We start from the raw sequence: 17,977 nt of genomic DNA on the forward strand, positions 1-17,977 counted from the left end.
CTGTTGAGAAGAGAGTAATAGAGACTCTAAACTTCCTTTTTGACTTATGGGGATTCAGGGTTAGTAGGAAAATGAAGGTACCCCGCCTGACTGTTTTATACGTGGACCATCTCGTGCATATTGTAAACCTGTGTTCCGCTCATTTGTATCTGGGTCAGTTGTGATTTTGCTGCTGAATCTTTCATTTCCTTTGGTTTATTTAATTCAGAATTTCTTTAAAGATTAAAAACTCCCATGTGATTAGATTTTGTTTTTTCCCTCCCCCCCGATTCCATTCATCAGACAGTGTTTCTCATGGTCCAGTGACGTTTGAGACAGATAAGAGTGAAACTTTTCTCCCCTTCGGCATTCCATTATCATTTCGCTCTCCATCTCCTCTTGTGTCTCTTCAGGCTGTCAAGGACAGGTAAACTAATTAGTCTTGTCATTTAATCCCATTTCTGGTTTTACTTCATTTGTCACCTTAGGTACTTTTGTGCTAAGAATGGAAATGGCATTTTAAATGGGGAAAAAAAAGTCTCTAGGTTATTTCTCATAACACCTGTTATACGGAGCTCTTAACTTCTGATTTACCTGTTGGGGAGTTTAGCTTCCCTCTTTGAGTAGCTATTTGAATTGTTATAGATGTGTTTTTTGGTGTGTGTTTTTTTAACCCACAGATAGAGCAAAAGTTTAAAAATCTCATTTTGTTCTCCTCCCTGATAGGAACAGTTTCCATATATCATTAATCATTTCTTGATCTTTTCTCAGTCTGGGCTCAGAGTTGGAGACTTCAGAAGTCTTTCCAGCTACTCCATGGGACTAGGATTGGCATTTGAGTTTCAGAGCGAAGACTTTATACAGCTATTTAACTGCTTATCTGAGTCTCACTGGGCACAAACTTTGCTTGTTAAGAAGGATATGTTGTGACTAGTGGGCAATTCTGTTAATTCTCTGGCCCGATTGGGGCAGGTGTCACATGGCCTTCTTTGCCTAAGTTGACAGAAACATTGCAGACACAAATTGGAGTTAAAGACCTTTTCTTTAGCACTGAATCAAGGCAGTTTAGTAAATGAAGTGACTCCTTATAATGTAAATTTCATTTCTCGCATGTCCTTATGCGAAATACGTTGTTGATGAGGGAAGTAATTATAAACAGAGTTTTTCTTTTTATTAAGTCCAAGTTCTCTTCCGAGGACTAATAGGAACAGAGATAACTCAGGTACTGAATTTTTCCTTCTTGGCAGTAATGAGCTTTTTTTTCATATTTGTTTTTGGTACTTGACTTCCAGTGTTTCTAGTTTTGTGCGTAAAACTACTGAGAAGATTGGTACCCTTCATACAAGCCCTGATCTGAAAGTGAGAGCAGAACCCAGGGGTGATGAGCAGTCATGTGAAGAGGATGTGAATCCAGTCACCTGCCCAAAGGAGGAAGACACTGAGTAAGCCCTTGCATATAAGTCTGTTAAGTCTCGGGGAGTCAGCCATCAGTTTGAAGAAAGCCATAGACTGTTCTGTTGGAGAACACACGTGTGACTTTGCTCATTGTTGATTGTTTGTATAGCTCATAAAAATTGTAAATACCACAAAGTAAATGTAGGAAGATTGCATCTACCCGTAGTAACTCTGTTCAGACAGAGTTTTAATTAGTACCTCTTCCATCTGTCTCCTGGACAACCTCCCTTCCCTTCGAATCTCTAAACTTCTGGGATGTTGGAGAAGGAGTATTAGATTAAGATGATCAAGGATCTAGGCCTGCTTCTGACTAACAAGTGACTTTGGGTAAGTCACTAGTGTTCTCTGACTTGTAAGATGAGAGCACTGGCATTGCTGTCTTGCTTTATACCTTCTTATGATATGCTGGTGACATGTTCCTGATGCAGCAGAATTGCAGCAGAGCCCGTGGTGTGGCCCTGTGCCTTGTGCATCTAATCTCTGCCTTATCTCAGAGTTCAGGGGATCTGAGCATTAGAGGCAAGCAAGCTCAGCACTCATTCAGGAATTGAGAGAGACACCCACAGGTCCAGTCCATCTAGGTCGTCAAATGAAATAGATGGTGTGTTATCGTCAGAATAATTTAGTGAGTCCATATGTTTATAGTGCAGATATAAAGTACAGGTGTTGCTGTGGCATTTAAGGCAGACCTCAGTCTGGCCATAACCCACCTTTCCCGCCTCATTTTCAGCCACATCCTTCTAAGCACTCTAAATTCTAGTCCCGTCAGAGCACTGGGTGTGTACGCCTCCACTCCCTTTCTTCATGCCATTTCTTCCACCTGTAGTAGTTCCCCTCCATTTTTCCTAACAAAAATAAATATTACCTCCTCAGGAAAGCTTCCGTTCGTTGGTAAGCCAGAACAGTCATTCCTTTTTCTGTGTTTTCACAGCACAATGCTTGTGCAACTCTTTAGCGTTTGTTTTATTCTCTTTTATATTATAGTTAGGTGTTTGCATGTCTCGTTTTTTGACTTGAACTTAGTCACTTTGTACAGTTTTGTATACTCATCAGTTTATCTCATGTAACATTCAGGACAATACCTGCCACTTAGTAAGCACTTAGAAATATTTGTCTAAGGAAGTTCTAATCCCCTGTAACCCTTTTCACACTTTTTTAGAGTAAAAAAAGAAGTAACTAGTCAACCTCCTAAAGAAGATAAGCTCCAAGAGCTTAAAATAGCAACGACAGAAGCAATGTGAGTATTCATGAGTGAGGAAGTTTTACAGTGGCTGGGGATGACTTTTTAGGGTCGTCAGTGGTGGTCCTGAGACATTGTGGGGCAGAGGTTGCCTCATTTGGAATTGAAATTCAAGAATTAGTGTAAAGTTAATGTTCTCTGTACTGTCATCTTGCTGAGATAATTGTTAAAGAATTAAAGAGTAACACTTATGCCAGATGAGTATGTTGTATTCATTAGGTTTATTTAGCATGAAATAAGTTGTTTCAATGAAATCACCTGAAACGTAAATTTCCTAATTGTTTGTCTTATGTAGGACCAAGCTACAGGACCCACTGGTTTTATTTGAACCCAAGTCTCTGAGGATGATCTTACAGGAGTGGCTTTCACAGTTAGACAAAACTTTTGCCGTGAAGGACTTTTCAGGCGTTTCAGATGCTGGCACTGCATCCAGGCCATCGAACCAGGATGTGCTGTTGCTTGATGAGTCAAAAAAGGGAATATTAGACGAAGACAATGAAAAAGAAAAAAGAAGCTCTTTAGGCAATGAAGAAACTGTTGATCAAACAGCATGTGAATCTGTAAATAGTGTGAGGGAGCCCTCGGATGACCTTTTTCGAGTATGTTCTCCATGCCACATAGCAAATGGTCTCCAGAAGGACCTGGCTGAACTGACAACGTTGTGTTTGGAATTGAATGTATTGAATTTTGAGGTCAAAAGCACAAATGGGCATGTGGACCACACTTTGCAACAGTGCTCTCCTGAAATTCTGGCTTGTCAATTCCTAAAAAAGTACTTTTTTCTCCTGGACTTGAAGAGAGCAAAGGAGAGTATCAAGCTTAGTTACAGTAACAGTCCTTGTGTTTGGGATACTTTTATTGGAGGATTGAAAGGTAATAAACAGATTGCCTTGCCAAAGATAGAAATTGGTATACAGCATCTTGGCATTTTTGAGTTTAAAAAATAAGAAATAAGTAGAAAATTATCTCTGTTCTTGTCAACCTCCATTCTGTTTTCCAATCAATTTAATTCTTAATAGTTCTTCAAACATTGGTTTAATTTGCACCTGTGCTGTAAGAAATTAGTTTTCTTTCTCTCAATCATACTCAGAAAATGACAGCAGTGTTGGAGAAGTTGGGGTTAAAGTAAGATTTTTATAAATGCAGATATACAAAAACAAGAAAACCCTTGATATAATTTACTAATATAGAAATTGTATGTGCCATTTATTGAGTACTTATTGTGTGCCAGATACTATGCTAAACACTTTTCAGGCATTGTCTCATTTTATCCTTACCACAGTTTTCAGAGTAGGTGGTGTTATTCCATGTAATAGGTGAGGAAACTGAGGCACAGAGACTATAATAGTTAAGTAGGCTGAAGTGCTGTAATAGATATCTCATAAAATATTAACTGAGATATAATAGAAGTTTATTTCTTGTTCATATACCAATCCAGGACAGATGTTTTAGGTTAGTGGGCAGCTCTTTTCCATGTGGTAATCCAGAGTTCCAAGTTCCTTCCATTTTTTAAGCTCTATCCTCCTTTGGGCTTGTAGTTGAGATTGGGTTGCTACATCCCAGGGAAAGCTTGTGGAAGGCGCAAACATGCTCTCTTCTAGGTCTGGCCTGGTAGTAGCTTCTGTTCACATTTCACTGGTAAGAGTTCTACCACATGGCACCATTTACCTGCAAAGGAGACAGAGAAATGTAATCCATCCACGTATCTAGAAGGAAGAGAACGGATATGGGTAAAGAGCTTGCATGTCTGCCTCAGAGATTTTGGTTGCCAGCCAGCAGTCTCTACTTCACTCCTGACTGAAGGGCACACTATTTGTCATAATCTTGTAGAAACCAACTTGCCAGCTTCTATAATCTTATAGAAACCAACCCCAGAGACCAGGCCTGTCCTTTCTACTGCAGAGGTCCAGGTTTTTGAAGAGGCACATTTACTTAATTCAGCTTTCTGCTTGAATAAAAGATGCCATATTTCTAATAATTGATTTAGACTTTAAGCAAACTTTTCATTCATTACCAAAAATGAATACTCGCAAGTAGAGATACACTTTTATGTTACTGACTTAAAGACCTTTCCATTTTCTAGAAAATGGATCTATAGTTATGGTTCTGCTTCTATTCACATTTAGCACTTAAAAGCAGAAGAAGTGATTTCAATTTCTTTTTCTGAGTTGAGGTTGACTGCCCTTATGTGAAATAAAAGTTATTTCTCTTTAAATAGGTTCAGGTGTTTGACATTAGTACTGGAAATTTGTTATATCTTTTTCTATTACGTGGTCATACCCAGCTTTGGTCATAGGAAAGTAACAGAAAAGTCTCCATCAGCTTTGATTGGTTGTTAACTGATTACCAGAGCTGGCTAGAGCAAGTGTGATGGGCAGTTTGAGATGATGCAGCCATTTTCTTGAATTTTGGGGTTAAGTTTGGTTTAGCTTCCACCCAATCAAAGCTTTCCCTCACTTCTCCAGCTCTAAATGATGGCCTTCTCCTCTGAATTCATTTAAATACTTACTGCCTGACACAATCAAATAAGAAATAATGAAACTGGGAAAAAATTATTTTTTAGACAGATCAGAAATTGAAGGTTGGCTTTTTAGAAATGGTCTGTTGAACATGTTCCACACTTCCAATGATGTTGTAATTATAGAAAATAGCTCTTGGAAATGTTCTTTGGAATTTGTCTTTGAAGCCAATTGAAAACTATTTGAAAAATCTCATTTTACCTTAAATTCGTGTGTGTGTGTGTGTGTGTGTGTGTATGTTTAACTACAAGTAGTTTTAACTAGATCATCTTTCAGTTTATTTACCACACTTGGCTTTAAATGACCTGCTATTCCCAGAAGTTAAATCTTCCGTCAGAGGAAGATTTGCTGTAACTGATGATTTAGAAAAAACCAAAACAGGTCAAATATTTTTAAATTAATAAAATAAAATTAAATTAGATTATTTTGTTCCAAAAGATGGAGTAGGGGCACTAGTTCTAGGAAAAAACCTAAGGAATTTGGCATTATGGTAGATATGTAATTTTATACACACGTATATGTATATCCCTTTTTCAAGGGTAATTAGTCGCTTATTTATTGGTTATCTGTTCTTGTTTAAAACTTTCAATATACTTTGCCTCCCAATTTGACACTAAGGTAGCGATTGTATCTTGTTCTTTTTAGTCTCTAATAATGTTTAACCAACATTAGGCCCTTAGGTCTTGCCACACAGTAGGTGCATGACTAATGATTATTGAATGTGTTCATGAATTGACTATTTATAGCTCTGAGATGAAGGGGAAAGGATGTTCTTTATCTTTCAGAAATGGCAAGTTCCAATCCTACTTATATGGAGATGGAAGAAGGAGATCTACCAACAAGATTAAAGTTACTGGATGAGTCGGTCCCTTTTGACAGTCCTTTATTGATTGCTTATGCTACCCAGTAAGTGGTCCTATATGTTGTTTATATGAACTAAAGCACATGCGTTTTTTTTTCTTCTTTTTTTGGTCTATTTTTCTTTTCTTTTAATTTATTGGGGTGACGATTGTTAATGAAATTACATAATTTCAGGTGTACAATTCTGTATTACATCATCTATAAATCCCACTGTGTGTTCACCACCCAGAGTCAGTTCTCCTTCCATCACCATATATTTGATCCCCCTTACCCTCATCTCCCTCCCCCCACCCCCTTTACCCTGTGGTTCTTTTTTTGGTCTTAATCGCTAAAGTTTTACTCAGTTGCATGTTGTTCCACTTTTTGTTAGTATATTTTTATTTCTAATAAGTACTTAGATAATGTAACTAAGTTACATCATCTTATAGAAGTTGGAGACTTAATATGTTTTGTTTTTAAATGCAGATTATATGAGAAGTTTGGGGAACCTGCCCTTCGATCCTTAATCAAGTTTTACCCATCCATTTTGCCTTCGGATGTCATGCAACTTTGTCATCTTCACCCTGCTCGGTTTTTGGCCTATTTAGACAGTCTGGTGAAATCAAGGCCTGAAGATCAACGGTGAGAAGGCGAGAATAGTTACAGATTTTCCTTTCTTTTGATAGGACATTGTATCTCTTATATAAGCAGTTGTAGCATTTTTACTATCAACTGCCATCTACTGTGGAAGAGGAGGATTTGGGCAGTCATGTACCATTCTTTCATAGTTCCCAGTACACACATAAATGTGCACGTACCACGCTTCTCTTGCCTTCTTCCTTTTCTCAGTCTCAGGGATTCTTGGATCATCAGTGTAAAGTTAAACCCCTGCCCCTAGGCTAAGACAGATCAGCCTCCTTGTTGTCTCTGCCAGTGAATGGAAATATTGCCATGTTTTTATTGATGATATTCCAGCCTTTGGTGGGTGAATCTCAGTTTCAGCTCTTTGACTCTTTTTAGGCTGAAGCCTCATTTCCTGTCTCCATGTGGACCCTGGTTAATTGAGACTGGCGACCCTTCCACCCCTCTTTCTTCCTTTGATTCTCATTTGACATCCTGGCTTTTATTTCTCTCTTTATTTTTGGCCCTTGTATTTTCCTTAATATCTTGGGGCTCAACTGTTCATTTAAAAGGCTATTAGATTTTTCACCAGCTTTTCTAGACATTAGTAGCTGAAGGGTTTTCGAGTTATTTCATTCACTCTATTGATCCCTCAATAGCATCTTCACATCCCCACATTTTATGTTTCCTTTCTCTGCATGAAGATTGGTGATTTTTCTCTCCTGTTTTCTCATAGGCCGTCTTTCCTTGAGTCCCTTCTACAACCAGAATCTTTAAGATTGGATTGGCTGCTGTTAGCCGTGTCCCACAGTGCTCCCCCAAGCACAACCACTATGGACGATGAAGGAAACCCCAGGTACAGAAGAAGCCTTCTTCCTAAGCTCTGACATTCCTCTGGAATAGAATGGGTGTATTCACTTAAATCATTCTGGGCTCACTGTAGGAACAACTGTGGAAGAGACTGACCATGTCATGGTAGGATTGAGACTGAGCTGCTTACTGTTTCTGAACATTTTTTGATCCTATAAGAATATGATGATTTCTATAAGAAAAATGTAAATCCATGCAGAATTTTGCACATGGTTTCAGAGAATTAAACTGACCCCCTGAAGCTCTTTCATGGACCCACATTAAGAGCACTTGATAATTAATCCTGTGTTAGAGGGAGAAAATTGTGTCCTTGTGTTTGTGTGTTTTCTTCCTAGAAATTTATAGACATACCTGATTTAGGATTAAAAAAAAAAGAATTCATAAAAAGTGCACACTGATACTCGTATCAGAAATTTTTCTTGTGTTTTCTTCCCAGAGAAGCTTTTTTTAAAATTATTATTGGGGAATATTGGGGAACAGTGTGTTTTTCCAGGACCCAAGCTCCAAGTCAAGTCGTTGTCCTTCAATATAGTTGCAGGGAGCACAACCCACCATTCCATGGGGGACTTGAACAAGCAACCTTGTTGTTAAGAGCTCATACTCTAACCAAATAAGCCATCCGGCCTCCCCTCCAGAAGCTCAGCGGCAGTTCTTGTCTTCAATCTAGTTGTGGAGGGTGCAGCTCACTGGCCCATGTGAGAATCGAACTGGCAACCATGTTGCTCAGAGCTTGTGCTCTAACCTATTGAGCCATCCGGCTGCCCCAGAGAAGCTTTTTAAAAGTCCCACATATGCCTATCTTATATGTCTAAACAAAAAGTCTGGAAGTATATACAGTGGTTATCTGAATGATGGAAGTATAGGCTTCTTTCTTTTGTTTTTGATTACCTAAAATATCTAATTTTTAAAAATAAACAGGTATTTGTTATAGGAAAAATAGTTATTTTAAATTTTTTGAAAGCTAAGTAGAAATGCTTGAAAAATATAATAATAATAATAGAACAAGTATAATTAAATTCTGTTCTTACCTATTAGGTGACTGATAAGCATTTTGTAGAATTTACTTCCTATCTAATGTACTGAGAGTTTTTCATTTCACAGGCCTCATTCACACTTGTTTTCCTGGGGTTACAATCAGCTGATCCTTCATCTGATTAAACTACCTGCAGATTTTACAACCAAAGAGAAAATGACTGACATCTGCAGGTCTCATGGGTAAGTGAGAATTTTCTTAGAAGCTGAAGTTAAGATTGGAAGCATTTCAGCTAATACATTTGTAGTTCACGACCTGAATTGATATGCTTTATCACTTGGGAGTTCCTTTTGCTATGGGAAAGTATCCTTTTGTTTTAAGTAAACATCTTTTTCCTATTAAATTTTGTGCATATATTTTCTTTATGTAGAAGAGACTGGCACTTGGCTTCCTCTCTCTCCCTTCTGTTTAGTTGCCAGCCTCAGTTCTTAGGCATGCAGATGGTATTTAATTAAGCACCAGACTGTGTGATTAGAATTATAATTGCTATAGGTTTTCCAAGTGGGGACAGATCAGAGTGGGCTCAATAGAATTGCTGGTGAAGGACTCAGGGAGGGGGTGAGATTCTGGAGGTAAGCCCTAAAGGCTGGCTAGGATTTATATTAAAAAGGAACCAGGAGGAGGGCAGGTCAGGTGAAAGAAACAGCAAGAATAGGAGCATGAAAGGCTGACATTGCTTTTTATTCATACCACATTATTAGTCAGTTATTTATTGCCTGGCTGTGTTATCTTATGGCTCCACCTGGATTATAATCTTTGGGAGATAGGGACCTATGTCTCCCTCATAATGCCTAATTCATACAGTGGGAGGTACTTGATACACATTTATTCCTTGATAACGAGGGTTGAGACTAGCCAGGTGGTGGGTGATGAGATCATGCAGGACCTTGAAAGCTGGTCAGAAGCATTAGTTATCAGTAGAGACCCTTTAGACTTTTCGGTATGAAAATGACATGATAAAAATGAAGCTTTCTGGAGATCATTTTTGCTGTCATACATGAGAAAGGCTGGAGACAGGAAGGCCAGCTAGCAAGCTGTTGCAGTAATTCAGGTATGACTGAATTGGTGATTAGTAGGGCAGCAAAAGGAGTGCATCCAAGGGACATTTTGAGGGAAAGTGCAGTGGGTCTTCTAATACTGGATATAACAAATGAAGGAGGGGGAAGAGTCGAGAACGTCCATAGTTTGCATATTTGGGGAAGAAATGTGCTAATTTTATATTGAATCTTATAGTTTATAAAGTATATAAGTTTATATATCTCATAATTGGTGCTTGGCCTTAAATATCAGTATTTATCATGAGCTTTTATTCTTTTTTCTTAAACGCTGTAGATTCGGGTTGTCCAACAGAACTTTCTATGATAATGGAAATGTCCTACTGCACTGTCCAGTATGGAAGACGCTAGCCACACGTGGCCATTGAATACTTGGAATATGCATTGGGCAGCTGAAGAACTGCCTTTTAAATTTAATTTACATTTAAATAGCCACATGTGGTTAGCGTCTACTGTAATGGACAGTGCAGCTCCACATAAATTCACTTCCTTTTGTTCCTTTCTTCAACTTTGGTCTCTTTGAAGTTTCTGGCCTGGATATCTTACTCTCTGTTTGGAGCTGGAGAGAAGAAGAGAGGCCCTCACCAACATCGTGTATCTGGATGATATGAGCCTGATGGAAGGGGACAGTGGTATGGAAATCTCAACTGGTTACTCTTGGTTGTAGTGTTTTAGAAGTCACTCCAGACTTTTCTACAAAGAAATTTGGTGAACATTTCGGTGATCATGTATATAACTCTAACTAGCTGTCAGGGTTGTAGGTTTGTTTGTTTTTTTAATCTGTACCACTTGGTAATTACAAAATCATAATCAGGAGTAAACTACAGGCAACTTTTCTGTTTGATGAGTGCCTGCTGTGTATTAGGCACTATGCTAGGTACTGTTCCACTTGCTGTTTCAATGAGATAACAAACCCTTGGGATACTTGCTGCTATTTCTAGTTTACGGAAGTTACAACGGAGGCCGAGAGGAAGGACAGTTAGTTTCCCCAAAGTCAGACAGCTGGCGAGGCTGGTGTGCAGATCCATGTTTGACCCTCTAAAGCTGGTGGTCAGGTTCTTTTCTCTGCAGCGTGTTGCCTTTATACACAGCCAAACACAGAGATCATTAAGATGAACTTAAAGTGAAGGAGCAGTCATATTTCCCTAAGCTTTCCCAAGTATTTAGATACTTTTTAATAAAAATTGGTTTTTATCAATCCAACACAGATAAAATGGCAATCAGAAGGCGAGGACTTGAACACACTGATTTCTGAAGTCTGAGAGTCCATCTTTCACTCAGAGAGATGGTTTTGGTCTGTTTTATAGTGTTGCTTTGTTCTTCTAGTATAGAGATGCCAACAGGACATCAGGGTCCTTTGTCCAGAGGTGTGATCTAAGGTCTTTTCCAGCACTGTTGTATGCAAAAGGGAGCGTTAGAACAGCAGAGAAGCCAGTTGGCTGACAAGGGTGAGCTTCAGATGTCACAGCTACAGCAAAAATTACTGAGATCATCTTTGTTTCAGAAGTGAAAAAGAGGGCCAAGTGGTTCCGTAGGGCTAGAACTAGAGACATACATAAACTTCTGAAAAATAACCAGGATAGTTAGGATATAAATGCTTTATATTTTTCTAGTTACAACATGATGTTTTTTATAAAAAATACAGAAAATTCAAGAAGCATAAAGAGAATATATGTCTCCTAAAATCCTCCCTGCCCAGATAAAAGTTCTCTGAATATTTCATTAATATAATAATAGCTATTTTTGCCCTTGGTGTATTAATGGGGTCTTTCCTTGATACTCCTCTCTCCTCATAATTCATATTAGTTGCTCTAAAGTATGTCTAATTTACTGCCCAACATTTATCTCATATCTATCTACTTTCTTTTGCTCCATCGTCACCACTCTGGTCCTTGGTACTTGCCTAGACTTCTGCAATAACCTCATAATTGGTCATCTGGTGTCTGTGCTTACCCACCTTTAATCCATTTTCCTTGCAGCCACCAGAATGGTTCTCTTAAACAGACGTTGGACTAGGTGGCTCTCCTCCTTGAAACCCCTTACATGGAACTCAGAATAAAATTGAGATTCTTACATTGGGCCCTTAAGGCCTGGCCATATCATCTCATTCTCACTACTCATAGCTGCCTTTGTGCACTAGAGGCCTCCATTCCTGTTACTCCCCATCTCAGCTGTGTGCATATGTGGGCCACATGCACATGCTCTCTAAGCTTGTCTCATCTTTCGTCTGTCACTTAAATGCCACCTTCTCATAGAGCCCTTCTCAGATCCTTCCAAAATTCGGCCATTCTCTCTGATGGTTCCTCAATGATTTCCTTTGCAGCACTTAGCACTGTTTATATGTACAGATTTATGTTTGCCTAAGTCCCGTCTCCTTTACTAGACTGTAAGCTCCACACGAGTGCAGGGATCCTCATGTCTGACTTGTTCCTCGTTGCGTACCCAGAGCCCGCAGAGACTATTCCCTGGGTAATTACTGACAGAGTGAATAAAAGAATTCTGAAGCTAATTTTGTCTCTTCTCCGTATCACGAACTATTTCAACAAATGTTCAGAAAACAACTTGTGTTATGGTGATGAGATTATGTTCTTTAATATTTGTACGTTTGGGTAGTAAACATTTTCACAAACGGTTTTGACTGTTTCCTGTATGCAGGCAGAGTGCTAAGAGCAGTCAGAGCTGACATTTCTGTGTTCCTGTGTGTTTATGTAGGTTGGATCCCAGGGACCGTGGAGGAATGGAAGCTTCTCCTCCATCTTGTGCAGAATCAGAGCACAAAGCCAGCCCCGCCGAAGTCACCAAATGGGAACTTCAGTGATGGGCCTTCCCCTATCAACGTGGAGAATGTGGCACTGCTGTTAGCGAAGGCCATGGGCCCGGATCGGGCCTGGTCACTGCTACAGGAATGTGGTTTGACCCCTGAGCTGTCAGAGAGGTTTACCAAAACCTGCGATATCCTGAGGATTGCGGAGAAGAGGCAGAGGTAATATCTGCCTGTCGTGCCCTTGCATGCCCTCTCCGTAGGCGCTTGGGGAATATGGGATCCCACAGGTTTTCAGAGGTGGATGGGAAGAGAGATCATCCAGTCCCAACCCCTCACGACAGATAGGGGATCAGACTCAGCTGTTCATTCAGGTGATTACAGGAAGTGGCTAAAGTAATATTTTATTTACAGTCATTACAAAGACACTGGATTAATGTGAATACCCAAATCTGATGTGTACTCAGTTCTTTAAGAATATTATTGGTACCAAATAACTAATTGTCTCAGTCAGGTTTGTTTTTTGTTTTTAGTTTTTGTCTGTTTTTTTAGTTGTGGTAAAATACAGATAACAGAAAAGTCACCATTTCAACCATTTTTAAGTGTTTGGTTCAGTAGTGTTAAGTATATCCATCTCATTGGGCAGCTTTTTTATCTTGTAAAACTCTCTACCCATTAAAACAGCTACTCCTCTTTCCCCCTCCACCCAGCCCTTGGCAACCGCCATTCTTTCTGTCGCTGTGGTTTTGACTATTCTAAGTACCTCATGTAAGTGGAATCATTGAGTATTTGTCCTTTTGTGTCTGGCTCATTTCACATAGCCTAATGTCCTTGAGGTTTATCTATATTGTAGCATGTGTCAGAATTTTCTTCTTTTTAAGGCTGAGTGATGTTCCACTGTATCTGTACAACACGTTTTGTTTGTCCATTCGTTGGTTGATGGACACGGGTTGCTTCCACGTCTTGGCTATTGTGAATAGTGTTGTTGTGAACATGGGTGTACAGAGATTTCTTTGAGACCCTGCTTTTAATTCTTTGGGGTATAGAGCCAGATGTGGAATCTCTGGATTATGTGGTAATTTTACTTTTAATTTTTTAAGGAACTGCCATACTGTTTTCCATAGAAGCTACACCATTACATTCCCTCCAGCAGTGCACAAGCGTTTCAATTTCTCCATATCCTTGCCAACAGTATTTTCTGTTCTTTTGATAATACTCATCCTTTTGGGTATGAGGTGGTAGCTCATTGTGGTTTTTATTTGCAGTTTCCTAATGATGAGCGATGGTGAACATCTTTTCATGTGCTTGGCTATTTGTGTATCATCTTTGGAGAAATACTTATTCAAGTCTGTTTGCCCATTATTTAACTGCACGAACTTGGTGTTTTTTTGTTGTTGTTGTTGTTTGTTTGTTTGCTGTTGTCTGAGTTCTTTATATATTCTGGATATTAACACTTTATCAGATATGTGATTTGCAAATATTTTATGGGACAGAATGCTTTTTCATAGGCTATCTTTTTACTCTGTTGATTGTGTCTTTTTGATGCACAGTCAGATTTTAGAATCCTCTAATTTTTTGGTGGGTTCCCCTCCCCCCAGTTTTTTCCAAAGAATGAACAGTGAGAACTAAATTTACTTATTTCTTTTCTTTGGGATTTCAGAGCCTTGATACAAAGCATGCTTGAAAAATGTGATCGGTTTCTCTGGTCTCAGCAGGCCTAGTGGACGAAAATTCTGCAGGATGTCATGACATTTTGAAAAAAACGGAATCATGCTCCTGAATCTTGTTACTGAAGGACAGGCACCACTTGAAACTCCTGCCACCTTATTGAGAGTACTTTGGCCGGTGTCTGTAACCTCTGCATTTCGGGCACTACTTGTGGCGTCAGTGTTTCTCAACCACAGTTGAAATTTGAAAGGAATCAGTCATTGTTTGCTGAAATGAAGTGCTCTGGAATCAGAATGTGAGTGTTCACAGCTGTGTAGCCTGATTCTGAACAACAGTGTTATTTGTCCCTCTCTAGTGGATTGGGGGAATTTTTCCATTGTGACTCCCATGTAGGGAGCAGAAGTTTCTCATTCTGGTCCCATGAAGACAGATAATATAATTGACAGGAGTTGAATTCTTTTTATATCTTGTCTTGGAAAGTTGAGAAATTACTGAAATAAGACCTGGTGTGGTGGAATTAACACATAAAATAAGTGAAACGCTGAAGAGTCAAATGAGATATTTAAATGAAATGGCCCCATATTTAAATTGAGCTATTTTAAAATATTTTTTTTTTCCAGTTTTTGACATTTTCTAATCTGAACCTATATATAAGTGACCGATTCATTACTGGAAACTTTTTATCTCTAATCTTAACTAAACAGAGTGGTTCAAAGAAATCATGCACTTTTTTTAAAGTCACAATAAAGAAAGGCTGAGTACTAATAAAGACTGCAGCGAGTGCTTGTATTATTTAAGCCGAGTACCAGATTACCATTTGTCAGGCTCCTGTCCACTTGCATAGCATGTTATAGTAATCATAAATGTAAAATCTGATTGAAGTTTTCATCTGAATAGAATATAGACTTGAAGTTCATTGTGAGCACTTTGCAGGAAGGTGTGGAGTAGTCTCAGTGTGGAGTAAGCATAGTGTTGGATACATTGAATGATTCCCTTTTTTCATTTATAACACATCCAGAGAACAACTTGCTGTCATACTTTCATGTGACATTTGAGTGTGACATAACCTGATGGGTTGAAGAGATTATCAGAGAAAGGAGGCCTCACAAATCTTCCTAGAATTTTGGGAAGTGTGGAAAACTTAACAATTCTGCTCAACAGTGTGTGATGGTGGTGGTGGTGGCGGCGGTGGTGTGTGTGGTATTTCCCCACACCAAGCGATTCTCTGACACCAGCTGAGTGTCCTGCAATTCAAATGAATTCTGACACTATCTACCTGGAGAGAACATCAGATTCAATAGGTTAAGAGATGTTGAACAAAAACCTTCATAGCAGAAAGCTTTTCTGAGCCATATGCTGGCCAAAAAAGGACCCGGTCTTGGGGCATGCGGTCTAAACCACCAGCAGCAGAGCAGGGTGGAGAAGACAAACGTGTCCGCCATCCTGGACCTGAGGGGGCTTTTCTTATGCAGTGGGTTTGGGGAAGGAAGATGCAAGTATGGAAAGAATTTACATCGGCTGTAGAAAAGGGGGATGGGAAAAGTTGAAGCAAGGGCAGTTCCAGGATAGGTGCATAGTCCTTAAGGAAGAATTATTTATTGCTCCTAGATTGGTTGTGGGCAATAGTCTGGAAAGTTCATGCATAAGCAGGATGTGGTGGGCTCAGCCACGGGGAGGCTGATTCCAAGTTTCAATATACATTCAGGAATGTGAGTAGTCAAGTGTTAGTTTAGGCCTACCACGGTTAACTGATTCACTCTAGGTGTCTCTCCCACTCTCTGGCAGGCTATAATTTAATTTAGGGTATCTCAGAATTTTTCTGTCCTCAGGGCCCAGTCCCACAAGACTGCCCTCCATTTGAGACACTAATCACAAGTCTGGGTTTTTTACTTATACTTCTGATCGACTGGCTGTAAGTCAGAGGTTCCCACAATCTTCTCCTTGGGTTCAGTCCGTTTGCTAGAGTGGCTCATAGATACATTTTACTTGCTGGCTTACCAATTTATTATGAAAGGATACGACTCAGGAACAGCCAGATGGACGAGATGCCCTCTCTGAGCTCTACTCTCTCTGAATCTCCACTTGTTCACCAAACCAACTATCTTGGAACCCAGTCCTTTTGGGTTTTTGTGAAGGATTAATTACATAGGCACGATTGATTAAATCATTGGCCATTTGTGATTAAAGTCAATCTCCAGACCCTCTCCTCTCCGAGGTAAGGTGTGGGGGTAAGGTAGGGCTGAAAGTTTCCACCCTCTAATCAGGTGTTTGGCTCCACTGGCAACTAGCCCCCATCTTTAGTTGCTTTCCAAAAGTCACCTCATTAACACAACAAATAACACCTCTCTGACGTATCACTTAGGAAATTCCAAAGGTTTTAGGAACTCTGTTTCAGAAACCGAGACCAAGGCCAAATATATATTTCTCCTTATAAATCACAGCATCACACCTTCCCACTAATCAGCTGAATTTGGGCAGGATGGATTATGTTGAATATGAGTCTGTACTTAGGCAAAGAGCAAGAGCCCTCTCTCTTTACAGGAATGTGATCGTCATCTTCTGTCATTATACAGTGACTATCCATTAAAAGGGTCTGAGAAAATCTCAGGAGGAGACAGCCTGACCTGGCACAATTGTGCAATCATTTCCTGGCAGATGTTTCTAGAGCATATTACAGCAAGCCTCATTTACCAAAGGGTACAGAGAGAAATTTCTAGCATTAAAGAAAAATATATCACATCATCTGAATTCATTTCCCAAGGCAAACCAAAAAAAAAATCTTAAAACATTTAAATTTGAACAGTCTATGTACTTGGATATTACGCATTGTTTTTAAATACAACTTATATCTCTGACTTGCCTAAAAATGTGAGACAACCTGTAATTCATGGTTGCCTCACTTTTAGTTTTTTTTGCCAAATCTGACTGCCCATTAACAGGGCTACTGGGTAGCACAGTGGTGGAAAGCTTGGGTTCTGAGGCTGATTGGCTTTAATATCTGCTCTGTCATTTTCTAAATGACCTTGGGGATGTTACTTTGTTTCTTTAGGTTTCAGTTTCCTTGTCTGTAAAATGGGCATAATTGCAGCACTCACTGCAATTATGGGTAGTTTGAGGATTAAATGAGATCATGAATGTGAAGCATGCAGCATGTAGAGTGAGGTTAGAGCTACCTAGTCGTGACAATTAAATGGGACTCAAGTGTAGAGCACAGTGCCTGTGACGTGGTGTGTGGGTAATAAATGTCAGCTGTTGTTTGAAAGGTTTGGAATATCATCGTTTCACCCCATGGTGATCAGACCCATGTAAATTGGTTTACATGAATCAGAGAAAGTGGGAAGACCAAAATGGAAGTTAATAACTTGCTTATTTGTATTAAACTTGTCACTGCTTTGGTCAAGGCTGAAAACCTGGTAGTCATCCTTGCCCCTTCCCCTCCTCAACCCTCACTGCTGTTAAAGAAAAAACCACAGGCCCAGGTCACAGAGATTAAGCAAAACATCATGCCACACCAAGGTTCAACAGAGCTCCAGAGCGCCAGCTGATAGTGACGCTAATGCCTTAATTTTTGATCACCTCTCTCAGTTACGCTGAGAGTGTGATCCAAAGGGGGGAATTGTTAGAGAGAACCACAGGCCCAAAATAGTGTCACTCATGCAAAAAGCCCATGGTACCAAACCTAGATTTAACACCTGATCTAATTGCAGAGTCAACCTCTCCCAGAAACATAGTCTTAATCAACTAGTCTGAAATTTTGTGGTCAACACCAAGGAGGTAATCTGTCTGTCACTGTGGGTGCTCTCCATCGCCCCCCCGACACACAGAAAGAAGAGGCAGTCTGGATGATAAAAACTCTTCCTGATCTCATCTCCTAAAAAAGATGTCCTGATCCCCATACACAGCTGAATTTTGCTTTTTTTAACACCTCCAATTATA

General features: G+C 39.5%; 1 protein-coding gene across 8 annotated transcripts in view; it reads left to right on the forward strand.

Annotated features, from left to right (window-relative positions):
* Nucleotides 1–16,809, forward strand: part of HPS5 (HPS5 biogenesis of lysosomal organelles complex 2 subunit 2) — a 37,485-nt gene extending 20,676 nt beyond the window's left edge. For 3 of the 8 annotated variants that reach the window (XM_081062066.1, XM_081062067.1, XM_081062069.1), the window contains 11 exons: nt 283–406; nt 1,272–1,421; nt 2,594–2,671; nt 2,970–3,547; nt 5,979–6,099; nt 6,520–6,675; nt 7,391–7,510; nt 8,626–8,739; nt 10,138–10,244; nt 12,325–12,595; nt 14,034–14,804. In XM_081062066.1, coding sequence (XP_080918192.1) covers nt 283–406; nt 1,272–1,421; nt 2,594–2,671; nt 2,970–3,547; nt 5,979–6,099; nt 6,520–6,675; nt 7,391–7,510; nt 8,626–8,739; nt 10,138–10,244; nt 12,325–12,595; nt 14,034–14,094 — 1,880 coding nt within the window. In that variant the 3' untranslated portion in view covers nt 14,095–14,804. Of the gene's footprint in view, nt 1–282; nt 407–1,271; nt 1,422–2,593; nt 2,672–2,969; nt 3,548–5,978; nt 6,100–6,519; nt 6,676–7,390; nt 7,511–8,625; nt 8,740–10,137; nt 10,245–12,324; nt 12,596–13,083; nt 13,142–14,033 lie in introns of all 8 variants that reach the window. The other 5 variants (XM_081062064.1, XM_081062068.1, XM_081062063.1 and 2 more) reach the window with 4 other exon arrangements.
* The last annotated feature ends 1,168 nt before the right edge of the window (nt 16,810–17,977 follow it).

The sequence above is a fragment of the Rhinolophus hipposideros genome (assembly GCF_964194185.1).
Source record: "Rhinolophus hipposideros genome assembly, chromosome: 10".
NCBI lineage: Eukaryota > Metazoa > Chordata > Mammalia > Chiroptera > Rhinolophidae > Rhinolophus > Rhinolophus hipposideros.